Source organism: Hylobates moloch, unplaced genomic scaffold (genome assembly GCF_009828535.3).
Source record: "Hylobates moloch isolate HMO894 unplaced genomic scaffold, HMol_V3 SCAFFOLD_1, whole genome shotgun sequence".
Lineage (NCBI taxonomy): Eukaryota > Metazoa > Chordata > Mammalia > Primates > Hylobatidae > Hylobates > Hylobates moloch.
Window position 1 is genome coordinate 14,521,521 of NW_026652276.1, and position 16,149 is coordinate 14,537,669.

The 16,149-nt window shown below is 40.9% G+C and overlaps 1 protein-coding gene and 1 long non-coding RNA gene across 2 annotated transcripts in view; one reads left to right on the top strand and one right to left on the bottom strand.

The window, feature by feature from the left end:
* Nucleotides 1-16,149, bottom strand: part of COL4A3 (collagen type IV alpha 3 chain) — a 127,387-nt gene that overhangs the window by 58,794 nt on the left and 52,444 nt on the right. Inside the window, exons 3-15 of the mRNA XM_058437764.1 lie at nucleotides 15,849-15,938; nucleotides 11,316-11,360; nucleotides 10,667-10,711; nucleotides 9,654-9,716; nucleotides 8,933-8,986; nucleotides 8,087-8,113; nucleotides 7,149-7,226; nucleotides 4,493-4,555; nucleotides 4,324-4,359; nucleotides 2,451-2,492; nucleotides 2,150-2,227; nucleotides 1,628-1,690; nucleotides 1,090-1,149 (exon numbers count right to left, since the gene is read on the bottom strand). Coding sequence (XP_058293747.1) covers nucleotides 1,090-1,149; nucleotides 1,628-1,690; nucleotides 2,150-2,227; nucleotides 2,451-2,492; nucleotides 4,324-4,359; nucleotides 4,493-4,555; nucleotides 7,149-7,226; nucleotides 8,087-8,113; nucleotides 8,933-8,986; nucleotides 9,654-9,716; nucleotides 10,667-10,711; nucleotides 11,316-11,336 — 630 coding nt within the window. The 5' untranslated portion in view covers nucleotides 11,337-11,360; nucleotides 15,849-15,938. The remainder of the gene's footprint in view (nucleotides 1-1,089; nucleotides 1,150-1,627; nucleotides 1,691-2,149; nucleotides 2,228-2,450; nucleotides 2,493-4,323; nucleotides 4,360-4,492; nucleotides 4,556-7,148; nucleotides 7,227-8,086; nucleotides 8,114-8,932; nucleotides 8,987-9,653; nucleotides 9,717-10,666; nucleotides 10,712-11,315; nucleotides 11,361-15,848; nucleotides 15,939-16,149) is intronic.
* LOC131383300 (uncharacterized) overlaps nucleotides 1-16,149 on the top strand; it is a 37,424-nt gene that overhangs the window by 3,478 nt on the left and 17,797 nt on the right. The window lies entirely within an intron of this gene.

Here is a 16,149-nt window from a genome sequence, read left to right on the forward strand (position 1 = left end):
AGAGAAAGTCAGAGAAGGAAGGAAGGACGTTAACAGCCAAACTTAAAATAGAGCTGATGCTGTTCACCCTAAACTTGGAAGGGAAAAAAACCACACACACACACTGGGCAGAGAAGTAAATAAGGAAGCCTAGAAAAAGGAAGGTATTCACAGTCCATTTATTTATTTATTTGAAATATTGGTAATTCCTTGGACCCCAGGTGTGCCTATATTTAAATATATGTATAAAAGATACAGTGTGGTATCTCAACCAGCAGTTTAGATTGACTTTTATGGTATTTGCCCTTCCTGATAAAATTTAAAAATCATGTTCATTGAATATTTTTTCTCAGGCAAAAAAATACATTCTTTTGCTTATATATAATTTTTGTAGATTTTACTTTTCCAAATGTATAACCTTTAGAGATTTAACACAATATATGGATTTAAATCTTTCCAAAATGGATCTGGGTGGGGTAGTGGGGGCCCCTGCTGCTTCCGTTTTTCCAGCCGCCCACTTCTGGTCACAGATTGCCCTATTTCCTTTGTGGGGGCTGCTCTTCCCTCCCTCTGGGTGGTTCTGATGGCACTGTCAGTCTCACTAGCCCACTGCCCCACTGGCCTGGCCAATTATAGTACCCTTTTCTCTTGGTCACAGCCTTTTTTCCAGAGTGAGACGTATGACCAAGCTGGGCCAATGAGATGAATTCCCTGGGATTTTATAAATGGACCCAGGGAGAAAGAAGCTCTCTTTCTCCTCTAATGCCATTAGTCTGAAGTTGTTTGCTGCAGGGTAGCTCTTTCTCCCCATCTCCCCTGACATGGAAGATCATCTGCCAGAGGAGAGAATGAGGCCGATATGCAGCGAGAAGCAGAAGTGAGATGGAGAGGGAGTCCTGCCCTTATGTTTTCAGGCTCTGAAGTCCTTGAACCCTGTTTTAGTCTTGAACGTCTTAGATACTTGAGCAAGTAAATCCTGCCTCCCAAATCTTAAAGAACAAAAATTTTTAACTGGAGCTAGTTTGAGTTGGGTATCTTGTTCCTGTAACCTAAAGAGTACCAAGTCCTGACTAATCAAAGCTGCACATGACACCGAACTTCCAGATTTACCTGCGGGCCAGGGTCTCCGGGAGCACCCTTTTCAGATCCATATGATTCTCCAGGCAGTCCCTGTATTAATTACAGCCATGTCAAGTTTTATGAATTACTGATTTTTTTACTTACATTGATTTTTATTAATTTGTCCCTTTTGGTTATTCTGCCATTTAAAAACATGTTTAAGTGCTGAGCCATCTAAGAGAGAAATCTTATTGATGAATAGTAATTAAGAAGCAGATGCTAAAAAAGCTGATGCTGAAGATAAGCCATAAGATGGGCGGCATTGGGTGCATGTACAACAGTGCAAGGATTTCAGCTAGGAGTGGCTGTAAAATAACTCTAGTGTATTCATGATCTCTGCGGTCAAATGTTATTGTATTTTAGCTAATATTAAGACTTAAAAGCAATGGCTGCTCTGCCTGTGGAGTAGCCATTCTTTTATTCCTTTACTTTCTTAAAAAAAAAAAACTTAAGACAAAACACACATCAAACTAAATACTAAGGCTCTACTTTATGTGTTATGGGGACAATATAACTTTAAATAACCTACTGAGGGTCCAGGAGGTCCAGGCTCGCCCATTGCTCCCTTGTCTCCCTTTTCCCCCTTGAGGTCCTGCCAAAAAAAGAGTTCAACATTGTTACAAATGGATGAAATGAGATTTCACTGATTCAACAGTGGGACAAATCCTCTATCTGTTCAATAAACTGGGTTTACAGACTATGAATGTGCCTCATGTTAACGCAGCCCAATACACCTTCCATTTCTCACATTTCAAATTTTATACTTGCGAACTCACTGAAATTACCTGCAAACTTTTTTTAAGTATCTTTTTTTTTTTAAATGAAGTCTCACTCTGTTGCCCAGCTGGAGCCTCAGATCTTCCCCGTGTAATATTTCCAGGATTTATGAGTAAAGGACGGGAAGGAATAAATACTGGAGGTTCTGGCTGGCTGAGGTTGCTGGGCTGAGCTGGGCTTAGATAACAAGAGCTTGTAAAAGACGTACAGGGTCACAAGGACTGTGTCCTAGACACGGTAAGGCACAACACTAATCATAAAATTGCAGAGTTACCGTTCTGTTATCTGGGCCAGTTAGGGTCACAATAACTGTTCCTGGTGGTCCCGGGGGTCCTGTTAACCCTTTCACACCCTAAAGACAAAAACACTCAGGAGTGAGAAAATAAACAACAGCATCAACATTTCAGTGTTACTACGTTTGAAAGGTCTACTTTTCCCCTTTAGTGCTTATACGGGAAGATAGAACAAATGAAGGCCCATCAATTTCAGCTTGGCCAGTAAGTAAACGGTATAGGCTGATATTCTCTGGGACATAAAATATCTTGCCTGCTAATAAAACATAGTATTTAAATTACCCGCTCTCCTTTTCTTCCTATCACTCTTTCACCCATGTGACCCTGTAAGAAAACACAAAACCAAATTATTTTCTAAAAATAAATATGAATAAATAAATAGTCTAAACCCATCAAAGTTCCAATATTTGTAACTGAGCATTTATATTTTAACTTTCATTTTAAAATGATGAATTATTTTAGTCATTTCTTAGAGAAGAGCATTGATATGTTTCTTTTAAAGGAGGCACTCTTGAGGTGCAGAAAGCTTCAGGGATTTACCTAACATGGCAAATGCTGACACACAGTGGTGTGGGGGACGGAAAGGAGCCCAGCTCAGAGCATATTTTTCTGGCTCTGCATTAGCTAGTTTTAATCCCACTGGCCAGCTATTTAACTTCCTGATGCCCTTCTTTTCTTGTTTTAAAAATAAGAATGGGTAGCTGCATTTCACGATTCTGAAATTCAATACTTAATAGAGAATCTAAGAATAGAATTCCAGCTACCCGACTTCACTAGTAATTTAGTGACATGAGTGTAATGCGAATAGTTTCTTCACTAATGATGGCTGATCCATCATTTCAACTACTATCTGCTTGCTTTTTCACCACTGAGTACGCAGATCTTCCCCTTGTTAGACCAAAGCTAGATCAAAACGCTTTAAACCTCAGCTCTGCCATGTACTGTCTATTGGACAATTCACTTAACCAGAACCTATCCATCTCTCAGGATGTGTGCGTGCATGCGTGCGTGTGTGCGTGTGTGTGTGCGCGCGCACGCATTTGTGTGTATCAATGAGATAATAAATATGAAAGTATCTTGGAAAATACTTCATATAAAAGGCTACCCGAGCCGGGTGCAGTGGCTCACGCCTGTAATTCCAGCACTTTGGGAGGCTGAGGCAGGTGGATCACCTGAGGTCGGGAGTTTGAGACCAGCCTGGCCAACATGGTAAGACCCTGTCTCTACTAAAAATACAAAAACATTAGCTGGGAGTGGTGATGCATGCCTGTAATTCCACTTAGTCGGGAGGCTGAGGCAGGAGAATTGCTTGAACCCAGGAGGTGGAGGTTGCAGTGAGCCAAGATTGCACCACTGTACACTAGCCTGGGCAACAGAGTGAGACTCCATCTCAAAAAAAAAAAAAAGGAAAGAAATAAAATAAAAAGCTACCTGATAGTAAGAGATACTGTGTTTAGGACTAACTTCCTGTTGGGGCTCAACCTCACTCAACATTTTTATAATTAAACTAACAATTGCACTGATGGTACCTTCTGTCACCAGGTGAATTTATTTGTTGTCATGCAATTTGACCGGTTCATGGGTCCGGCCCTGATAGTGGATTACAGGAATCCCACCATTTAGCAGAGACGGGGTTTCATCATGTTGGCCAGGCTGGCCTCGAACTCCTGACCTCAAGTGATCCACCCGCCTCGGCCTTCCAAAGTGCTGGGGTTACAGGTGTGAGCCAATGCACCTGGCCTGGTCTTAACAGAAATGCATGCAAGACCCTGTGTAATGAACACACAAATAGTCATCTTTTACTTACTAGCATAAGACCAGGTTGGCTTTGTGAAGCAGCACACTACAAAAACTCAGAGGATAATGTGCGGTGTGAGATGATCAGAAATGGAAAACCTGTGGATTAAGAATCCTTGCCTTTTTCCTGATAAGTAGCTTCTTATAAATTGAATTAAGACTCTTTGTATCAGGGATCAAGTTACTGAAATGCAAGGTGAAGCGAGGTGAGAGCAGCTGGCCTTGCTCTTCCCTGCTAGGAATCCTTGTGAGTTCCAGAGAGGTGCCTAACAGTGACCCACATGAAGAAGCAGACCAGGTTTGGCTTTGAGATTGAGTAGCATATGCTAGTTGTTACATCATATGAACTGTAGTCTACCTTAGGTCCTCTAGGTCCCATGGCTCCTGGAAAGCCCTAGAAAAATCCACAAATGAAAATGACAGCAAGAAATGCATCCAAGCAGAAACATTCTTTTAATAACTTTTTAATAATAAATAATGAATCTATTAGTTGACAGAGTCTGTAGCAAGGATGACTTGATACTCACAAAGAATCCCCGAGGACCAGGTGGGCCAACGGGCCCAGGGAAACCTGGAGGGCCTGGCAAACCCTTGAAATTGAGAGAAGAATAAGTTTAAATTTATTTCTCACTTAATAACAATGTCCACTAATTAAATGCATTAAAATATTTTAATAAAATCAGAAGAGCATAACACCTCCCTTTTCAGTGGCTGCAGCTAATGATAACAAACATCAAAAAGTGTTGCCATGTGTAACAGGCTGGCAGGACCATCTGGACGATAACGTTTCTAAAATGACCAAAGTAGTTGCTTTACTTCAGACGTTTCAAAATTTTGCTTTTCTCTTTCTTCCCACCTCTTTTCTTCTCCCTTTTCCTTTCTCTCTCTTGTTTTGGCCAAGCATGCTCCTACATTAGGGCCTGCCACCTGCTCTCCCTCTGCCTATAATCCCCTTTTCCCAGGTATCTGTATGACTCGCTCCCTTTTCCTTTTCTTGTCTTTATGCAATTGTCGTCCTTTCCATAAAGCCTTCCTGCTTATCCAAAGTTGAAACCCACCTTCCAACCCAGACACTTCCTATCCTGCTTTCATGCATTATTTTTATCTTTAGCATTTATTACTCACATGCCATAGTTACTCATTTATACTTTTTTTGTTTCCTCCATGAGAATGTAAGCTCTATGAAGGCTGTATATATATATATATATTTTAAGAGACTGGGTCTCGCTATGTTGCCCAGGCTGGCCTATTAACTCCTAGGCTCAAGAGACATTCTCATCTCAGCTTTCCCAAGTAGCTGGGGCTACAGGCACATGCCACCATGCCTGGTTCGTACAATTTTTAAATATCTGTCTGTCTATCTATCTATCTATCTATCTATCTATCTATCTATCATCTTTTATCTTCTATCTATCTACCTACTTTTTTGAGATAGAGTCTCATTCTGTCCTCAGGCTGGAGTGCAGTGGTACGATCTCTGCTCACTGCAGCCTCTGCCTCCCGGGTTCAAGTGATTCTCCTGCCTCAGCCTCTCAAGTAGCTGGGACTACAGGCACACGCCACCACACCTGGCTAATTTTTGTGTCTTTAGTAGAGATGGAGTCTCACCATGTTGGCCAGGCTGGTCTCAAACTCCTGACCTCAAGTGATCCTCCTGCCTTGGCCTCCCAAAGTGCTGGGATTACAGGTATGAGCACTGTGCCCAGCCTTAAATCTATATTTTGGCTGATTTGTGCCCTACTGTATTCCTAGAGCCTAGAAATAGCCCCTAGCATGTAATTGGCAGGTAAAAAATATTTCTTGTATAATCAAATGTACCATCATTATATCTTCAGCATCATCACAATGACTAATACATAGACAAAAATCAATACACATTTAAAGAATGTATCAATATCTTGGATTACTGTTATCTCTTCTTCCTGGATCCCCTGCCTTCAGCATCTGGACTCTTAAATGTTTTTTAAGCAAAAAAGCAAGAGCCACCATATCTTGCATCTCTTCTCAGAAGCTATAAAAGCTCCTAATTGCATCATTCTGCGTTTTCTGCAGCTTCTAATCTAACTTCACATCCTCAGTTGGGATGGCTCACCACACAGGATTTCAACAGCCTCAACTCAAACTCACTTAGGCAAATATCCCATCTCTACCCAGGAATTTCTACATACAATTCTGAACTAAGTTAAAATAATTCTGGTTAATTGGCTGGGCATGTTGGCTCATGCCCGTAATCCCAGCACTTTGGGAGGCTGAAGTTAGTGGATCACCTGAGGTCAGGAGCTCTAGACCAGCCTGGCCAACATGGTGAAACCCCATCTCTACTAAAAATACAAAAATTAGCAGGGCATGGTGGCCCACGCCTGTAGTCCCAGCTACTCAGGAGGCTGAGGCAGGAGAATTGCTTGAATCTGGGAGGTGGAGGTTGCAGTGACCCAAGATTGCACCACTGGACTCCAGCCTGGGCGACAGAGCCAGGCTCCTTCTCAAAAAACAAAAATATATATATATATACATTTATGTGTGTGTGTGTGTGTGTGTGTGTATAAAACTAGTTAATTTTGGTTATGTATAATTATAACCTGAAAGTTGGCACTTGTGGTTTAGGTCTATGAAAGGGTCTTTTTGAATCACAAAGTAAAGCACACACAGCCCCAAAGGCAGTTGTGTCTCTTTGTATCCCTTTTGGATCATACTCAGGCTACATACATATAAATCAGAAAAGCAAACACTTCAACTGGAGAGAGTTGCATTTAAATAAAAACCTTTTATTTATCATTATGCAAATTTTAAAATAGGGCTGTTATTTAAAATTACAGATTTAAATGATATTCGATGTGTGATACAAATCCACCCTTATTTTCAACAAATACAAATTAAGTGGAACATAACTATTCCTGTTAGATTCAGGCAAGCTTGGTTACTGAGAGTGAAGAAGAGGACGAAAAACATACTCAAATCATCTTTGTATATCAGCATCATGTAGTTTTCCAGAATAGGGTGAAAGCTTTAGAATGAAATGAGGCCAGACATGTAAATAGAATAAATAGGAATTTCTATTTAAAATCTTCTTAAGAGAGTGAGAGGGACCTATGGGGGAAAAGAGAGATGGAGGAAAGAGAGGCGAAAAGAGAGAGACAGAATGAAAAACTGGGAATAATAGGGACCTTCTCTGAAGTGCTGTACCTGGGGTCCTGGAGCCCCTGGCAACCCGGGGTCGCCTTTTGCATCAAGTTCTATATCTTCTCCTTTAGCAGGAGCACCCTTGAAAATGAAGAAGTTCATCAAACATCATCAATGTTATATTTTCAAAACCCCTTCAAGTGCGTATTCAAAGCTATACTTCTTCAAAGATAAAAGTGTTTTTCAAGATATATACTCAGAGAAATGATTTATGATTTTGTAATTATTCCATTATGAAGAATTCAAAGCATTTTCATATTTTCTAAAATCAAAAATTTACAGTGGACCCAGTACAGTGGCGCATGCCTGTAATCCCAGCACTTTGGGAGATCAAAATGAGCAGATCACCTGAGGTCAGGAGTTCAAGACCAGCCTGGCCAACATGGTGAAACCCCATTTCTACTAAAAATACAAGAATTAGCTGGGCTTGGTGGCATGCACCTGTAATCCCAGTTACTTGGGAGACTGAGACAGAAGAAACGCTTGAGCCCAGGAGGTGGAGGTTGCAGTGAGCTGAGATTGCGCCACTGCACTCCAGCCTGGGCAACAGAGCAAGATTCCGTCTCAAAAAAAAAAAAAAAAATTACAGTGGAAAGAAGAAAGACGCAGGGGTAATAAATCATTTCCCAAGATACCAAAAATAGTGATAATCCCTGCCCTAGAATTTGGGGCCCTGAGCATTAGGTCAGTTTTCTTCTCCAAGACCCTATTTCTTTAAACAATGATACAAAACCTGTATCCTTAAGACTCTTTATGACAAGAGCCAGAAGGAGCTATTTAATAGGAATAAATATCATGTCCCAATTCTTATTGTTTCTGAATGATTAAGGTCTGGATTATGAAATCTTATTTGTAATGACTCAAGTCTCATTATTTAATAGAAGTCCTTTTCATATGTACAGTTAGAGATTCTCAGTGACAGCATTCCACCAATGACTTACCTTTTGTCCTTTCAAACCAGCAGCACCCTAGGAAAAAAGCAACCTATGAACAACTAGAGGAAAATCAAACGCTCACACTCCTACTCGGTCTGCTCTGCCCTCTCTGCTATTGTGCATCCTCTCCGCACCATACACCTCCCACAGGCTTACAAAGCAAAGTCTTCCCTTAATCTTTTACCTCCCACCATATTGTCCTGTCTCTCCTTCGTCTCACCTGTGAACTTCCCATTTTGTTCATTTCCCACCCATCCCTCAGTTCCAAATCTGCCCCCTGCTCCGTCCTGCCACGGAATTGTCCCTTGCTAAGGTCAGACATGATATTGATGTTGCTAAAACCAGTGCCAACATGTCAGTACTCCTCTGACTGGACTTTGCAACAGCATCCAACAGCTGTCTGCCACTCCCTTCTACTACAATAGGTCTTTCCTGGGCCTCCATAATGCACCCCTGCTGGTTTTCTTTCTCCCACCAGGGCCGCTCCTCCTTTAAAGGATTATTCTCCATGATCTCAACATCACTGCTGGAGCTAAGTCTTAGTTCTAAGCCTCTTTTCCCCTCACTCTGACTCCTTGATTCACCACCAGCTAGGACCTCTTCTCTGAGTGAATCCAAGTACCTCTCATGCATCTCCATTTGGATGTCTCAAAAGCAAAACAAAGTCTCAACCTCTAACCCTACACTCATAAGGCATGTATTCATCCATTCCCTAACTATTAGTTGAATGTCTACTATGGCTACCCCAGACTTCCCTAAAGTCATGACGGATTTGTGTATATGGCCATATGGAGTAGACCACTTTTATTTATGCTTTATGTCTTTGGTGGGGGATTAGACATGCAAACCTACCAGGATCCCTGGGTAGCCCGGTGTCCCTGGGAGTCCTGGAAACCCCTGCTCACCCTAAAAGACATACAAAGTTTGTTATTATTCTTAGTTGTTCTAGAAGATCCTATTCAGATATTTTTCCTGTTTCTCGCTTCCAACCTTGCAATGGTAAATCTAGACAAAGTAACCCGAATTCCTTATGGCTACTGGGTCATGAGGCTGAAGACCAAAAAACCATTATCTTAATTAAAAACAGGATTAGAATACTGTTTCTCAAATTGTGCATAAATGGCAAAGTCTAATTGCGCCAAGAACTTTTTAATTGCTGTTTCCTTCAAACTTGAGTAATTAGTTCATTCATGGCCACCATTCTGGAGAAAAGGAGAGCTCAGTTAGAAAACAAAAGGAGGTGAGTGAACACTGAAAAGCTCAGTCATTCCTTCCCCAAAACTAATTCTGCGCTCAAAGCTTTGGTTTCTGATTGATATACACAGCCTCAGATGAAAACAACCAGTTGAGCTCCAAGTTTTCTTTCTGTGGGAGAACCTTCCTTAAAAGACAATTAGAAAGCAAGGAATGCGAAGAAAGAAAATGGAAAGTTTCCTGGCTCCAAATTATACTGTTGGTTCTGGCCTAAAGGAAAGTTTCAAGGGAAGCCCGTCTGCCTTTCATTGCAACTTCACCTTGATTTAGTCATTCTGCAAAGCATTTATTAATCATCTTCTGTGTGAAAAGTACTTACCTTAGAACCATTGCATCCTGGTACACCGACAAGTCCATAAGGCCCAGTATTGCCTGGGGTGCCCTGGAAGAAGAACAAGTCTCAATGAGGAGGGTCATCCCAAGAAACAGCACTGAACCCAAGGGAAAAGATGGACTGATTTAAATAGCTCTTGAAATATAAATGATTGTTTAAATGGTTAAATAGCAAATGTACATTGTGGTTTTACATATAATTCCAGTAACAAAAAACTGAACAGGCTGACTAAAATGAAGACTCATCAAGTGAGATGTGGATATTTCGGATAAAGCAAAAGCCTTTATCCATAAAATAAAAGAGTCCCTTAACATGCTGTTTTAAGCTGGGGAGAAAGGAAGGGAAACAGAAGAGGAAAGTGTGCACAAATGAAACTATTTTATTATTCTGTGCTATTAAATACAATCATTTGATTCTACCCTATCCTATCCTATTCTATCAGCTTGTAACATATAGTTTCCTTCAGCACCTGTGGGGGTTAGTCCCAGGACCCCTGTGAATACCAAAATCCACAGATACTCAAGTCTGTTATATAAAATGATATAGTATTTGCACATAACCTATACATATCCGCCTGTATGCTTAAAGTCATCTCTAGATTACTTATAATACCTAATACGATGCAAATTCTATATAAATAGTTGTTATACTGTAATGGTTTTTAAGTTTGTACAATTTTTGTTGTTTTTTTTTTTTAATATTTTTGATCTACAGTTGGTTGGTTGAGTCCATGGATGTGGAATCAATGGATATACTTTACTAATACTTTACTAATTATCCTACCCTATCCTATCCTGTTCTGCTTGTATTTCAGGAAGTACAGTTTGACTCATATGTCATATAAATCCACACACTAATATAATATGCCATCCTAAGGTGCTATTTTCTTCATGTAACAAATGCATCAGAACACGTTTTCTTGCACGACTGTTTTAACATGTTTATTAAAATGAGCTTACTTTTAAATTTTCTAGCTACAGATTTCTCCCATTACTTACTGGAAGTCCAGGAGAACCGGAAAATCCTGGCAATCCAGTTATTCCCTGAAGACATAGAAAAAAGGAGGGGGTGGCAAAAAAAACTTCAAAAATGTTCAATCTATAAACATAAATTTATTTACCATTGCAATAATCTTTTTCCTCCACTATAACTGGGAATAACTCAAAACGATTGGGAAAACAAACACTAAAGGTTTAACAAACTTTTGTAAATCTCACATTTATGTAACTCTTAAAAAGATACCATTGAGATTATTTTCAGCTTTTTTGGGTAGATTCCTAAGGTACAATTTGCATGCAATGAAGTGCTCCAATCTTTTGAGAACAGCTTAACTGAATAGCTTAACGAATGTTGACCTACGTGCAGTTTTATATACCATCATCTCATCAGACACAGAGCATCTCTATCACTCCAGAGGTTCCTTCATGGCCTTTCTTGGTCGGTTTAACACTTACCCCTAATGTGGTAACCACTCCTTTGACATCTACCATTACAGATTAGTTTTACCTGTTCTTGAACTTCATCTATGGAACCATACACAGTGTACTCCTTTCTGACATCTGTATAACTCTTACGGTGAAAAGCTGATCTTGTAACGATCAGGATGGACTGGTTGGATGATCAGGATGGACTTATTAGACTACTAACCCTTGCACCTTTGGAACCCATGAGTCCCGGAAGTCCTGGAGAGCCCTAGATTCAAGTGAAAAAAGAAAAAGTAAACACTCTGAAAAAAGTAAACACTCTGAAAATTATTTGGTACTAAGAAACCCATACATCAAACCCAGTCTTAGTCACATGCCAAGCTGTTTTGCCCTTCTGATTATTTCATTGTTAATAAGATTCAATTGCTTGCTTATTTCATTGGAACTTGATAATTGTTTATCAGAAAAGACAAAAATTCATTCAAACCCTTGCTACTCAAAGTGGGGTTTGGGGCCTGCAGCATTAGCATTACCTGGAAGCTTATTAGAAATGTAGAATCTTAGATCTGCCTCACTTCCCAGACTATTGACCCAGAGTCTGCATTTTTAACATGGTTCTTTAGTGATTCTTGTGCACATTAAAGTCTGTGCAAAAGTCCTAATTATGGCTTATGGCACATGGATACATATGTAACAAACCTGCACATTGTGCACATGTACCCTAAAACCTAAAGTATAATAATAAAAAAAAGTCCTAATTAGCCTCACAGCTGCTGAGGTCTGATAAAAATGAATGACACAACTACAATTGTGGATGAGAATGGCAGCCAGTATTTCTGAGCACAAGAAACACTCTATTAACAAAATGTGCTGACATGCACAAGGAAATATATAGCCAAGTAAGGACTGCCTGAACCAGAGATAAACTTGCTTTGGGCATGTAATGCATTCCGTTTCGACGTCCGATTTCTTGGAGAATAACCTTAAATGGCGACTGTTTCAGCTAGGCCACGTGGTGTGAAAGTTTCATTGTCCAAAAGCCATTTTCATCATTCCAGAGAGTTTCAGTATGTTTTGATTTTTAATTTTATTGTTATTATTTGAGAAAAGGGTTGTTACAGAATCTTCTGAGATTGCACTGTCAAGGCCAAAGTCAGTCTCTCCCATCTACGGTGGAATTCCGGGGTGCATGGCTGTGTTCAAGGCCATTCCCCTTCCCTACAGAATTCTATTCATGTGATGCCGAAAGCAGAAGGTTTTACTTTCTCATTGTAAACTTTTTTCATGCAGAAAATATTTAAAATTAAAATAGAAATCTTGTAAATCTAAAACATCTTTTTGGTCAGGTTTTAATATTCTCTAATTGTCTGCCTTTGATTATACTATCTTTCGTAGCTATTCATATATATCTGTAAGCCTTATATGCTTTAAAATATGAATCTATGACAACATGGGACTCAGGTTTTCTGGATTAATTTTCTGGAATGCCTGCACGCATGTAACCCATACTAAGTGCCATGTGTTTGTGACTATTTTAATGAATTTCAGCACCTCTAAAGAAATGCTGAAGAGAATGAAACAGAATAGGTTACAGATAACAATTTTTTTAAAAAAGGAATCGGCATTAGGCTGATCTAAGTCCAGGGTTGAAGTGGCAAACTCGTTCTACCAATAGAAATGGAAGAAAACCTGGGTCCATGCCTTAGAGGAAGTCAGTGTTCAGTTTCTGCCCAGAATCTGAATGACTTTTTCAAAATTAGGATCAGAAGAAGGGGAAATGGACAAAAAGAACACACACATGAATATGGTAGACAGGGAAATGGCAGAATTGCTGGAAAACAGCAAGATTTTGCATTTTCCATGTTAGCTGTGGGTGTGGTTTCAAGAGTTTGATTCTGGCATCATATATGTGACATAAGAAATACATGTTTGTTCTGTGCCTTTGGTTCGTGACACAGAGCTCCTAAAACCCTTCTAATATTCTGAGTGATAGGGGAATTAAGACCATCTTTTGTTCTAATATTTGGTGTTTGACCTCACTTGGAATATCCTGGGTGATAGAAGTGTCTTTTGTTCTAAGGAGGCAACTCTTTTTTTTTTTTTTTTTTTTTTTTTTTTTTGAGACGGAGTCTCGCTCTGTCGCCCAGGCTGGAGAGCAGTGGCGCAATCTCGGCTCACTGCAAGCTCCGCCTCCCGGGTTCACGCCATTCTCCTGCCTCAGCCTCTCCGAGTAGCTGGGACTACAGGCACCCGTCACTACGCCTGGCTAATTTTTTTGTATTTTTAGTAGAGACGGGGTTTCACCGTGGTCTCGATCTCCTGACCTCGTGATCCGCCCGCCTCGGCCTCCCAAAGTGCTGGGATTACAAACGTGAGCCACTGCGCCCAGCCAGGAGGCAACTCTTGGTGGGCTGCCAGATGGGGGCTGGTCATCAGAAAGACCAAGCCATGATTAGAAGCTTGAAACTTTCAGCTCCAGCTGCACCCTTCAGTGAGGAAAGCGGAGCTGGTAATTGAGTTTATAATTGATTCTGCCCATGTGATGACACCTCCATGAGAATCCCTGAAGCATGGTGTTCAGAGAGCTTCTGGGTGGGTGAACATTCACGTTCCGGGACAGTAATGCACCTTAACTCCATGGCGACAGAAGCTCCTGCACTTGGGACCTTTCTGGACCTTCTCCTGTGTATCTCTTCATCTCTCATTCATATCCCTTACAATAACCTGGTAAATGTTCCCATGAGTTCTATGAGGCTCTTTAGCAAATTATCAAAGCGGAGGAGGAGGTCATGGGGACGCCTGATTTATTTGTGGACAAGTTGGACGGAATTATGGGTAACTGAGGACCCACTACTTATGACTAGTCCTGAAGCGGGGACAGTCTTGTGGGACTGAGCCCTTACCCTATGGGGTCTGCACTAACCCCAGGTATTCAATGTCATAACTGAATTGTTGGGTACCCAGTTGGCATCCAGAGAGTTGGAGAATTGTTTGGTTTGAGGAAAATCCCACACACAGTGTCAAACCAGGTTTGAACTCTGATTTTGCTTCCTGTGAGCTGCGTGACCCAGGACAAATTCGTCAAGTGCTCTGTGTCCGTTTTCTCATCCATGTAGTGGAGGTAATGATGGGAACTACGTTGTAAATCACCACAGTCATGATTTGTGGGATTGATGTGAGGATCAAATGAGATCCAGGGAGAAATAGATGGCCCAATGCCTGGCACAGAGTACATATGCAGTAGGTTGGCTTTGGCTTTGATTATCATTTACATATTCCATACATTATTCTAATACATATATATGTATTTTTTTTTTTGACAGGGTCTTGCTCTGTTACCCAGGCTGGAGTGCAATAGCATGATCATGGCTCACTGCAGCCTCTGCCTCCAGGGCTCAAGCAATCCTCCCACCTCAGCCTCCTGAGTAGCTGAGACCACAGACATATGCCACCACAACTGGCTAATTTTTGTATTTTTGGTAGAAATTAGGTCTCGTTATGTTGCCCAGGTTGACCTCAAACTCGTGGGCTCAAGTGATCCTCCTGCCTCAGCCTCCCAGAGCAATGGGACTACAGGCGTGAACCACTGTGTCTGGCCTCTAATACATATTCTAATATATTATGAAATTTGTAAAAGACCCTGTATAGATCAATTATTATTATTTTTCATAGCTCGTTAGTTGGTTTATAGCTTGCTGGAGTTCAGTAGTCAGGGGAATGAATGTGTGGGTGCGTGAGAAGCCAGGCTTAAGTCTAGCTAATGTCCACAGCAGGAAAGAGTACTCAGCAAATCCAGTGGTTATTCAGTTATTTAGTAAATCCTCTAGGGTATTTATTTAAACAAAGCCCTTTGCTGTATCACATACTTTAGGATAAGAATGTGTGATGAGTGTGAAGGGTCGTAGACTCTGGATGTTTAAGGGACCAGAAGGAAAAGAGAAACCCACGGAGGAAGGGAAGGATAGACAGGAGAAATACAGAAACAAAGACAGACAAATGTTTCAAGGAGAGGAGAGCGATCCACATAATTTGAAACTAAGCAGAGGGGTTCAGGTCAGATTAAGACACAAAAGTATGTATTGGCATTGGCCGCTTGAAGGTCATTGGTGATCTTTGCTGGAGTGTTTTCAGAGGAGAAGTGGTAGAAGGCAAATTATTGCTAAGGATTGAATAGTAGATGAACTGCAGGCAGCATGTTTGACTATTCTTTTAAGAAGTTTGACAGAGAAAGGAAAGTCAGGGAGAGGATGGCAATCCTTTGGTCACAAGACATAAAAGATGGAGAGAAAGTTTTGTATTATCATGGGAAAATATTTGCATGTTTAAGAACTGAAAGAGAAAAGCCAATAACAAAAGAAAAGCTGGAATGTCCGGAGAGAGGGGAGGCACCTTGTGGAACAAGGAATCCCAAGGATGGAGCACAGGTGGTTGGACAGGTCTTCAATAGAAGCGAAAAGAGCTCTGATTTTTCATTGTAGGAGGAATAGAGCTAGGAACAGATGCAGATGTAGACACTGTAGGTTAGGGAGGGAGATGAATTGGAGCCACAGACTTGAAGCTAATGATGATCATTTGCAATAGTCTTGGAACAGGTTGTGGTTCTATGTGGCCCGCTAATACTGGGGCCCAGGAGTTCACCATGCACCTAGCAGTTGACTAAGATGTGGAATTCTCTCCAGGTTTGCAACAGCCCAGGGGGTAGGCAGGAAGAGGGTTAGGTGGGTTGGGGATTTTCCAAGCTTGCAAGATGACATACCTTGGGTCCCTGCGGTCCAGGCAAGCCTTCAGGACCCGTGAATCCTTTCTGGCCAGGAGAACCGGGGGGTCCAGGAAAGCCTTTCTCCCCCTGTTAAAACCAAAACAAGGTGAGAAACACACAGAGCAGCAACTATCCAACAATAAACACACCAATAAACATTATATTCTCTTGTTTATGACTTCATAATGACTGCATATTTTTTCCTTGGATTAAAAAAATCATAATTAGCACTCAGGAGTGACTACATAGGTAACCAGAAAGCTACCAGTTGTTAGTATTTGTCTATAGGCTTGAAAGT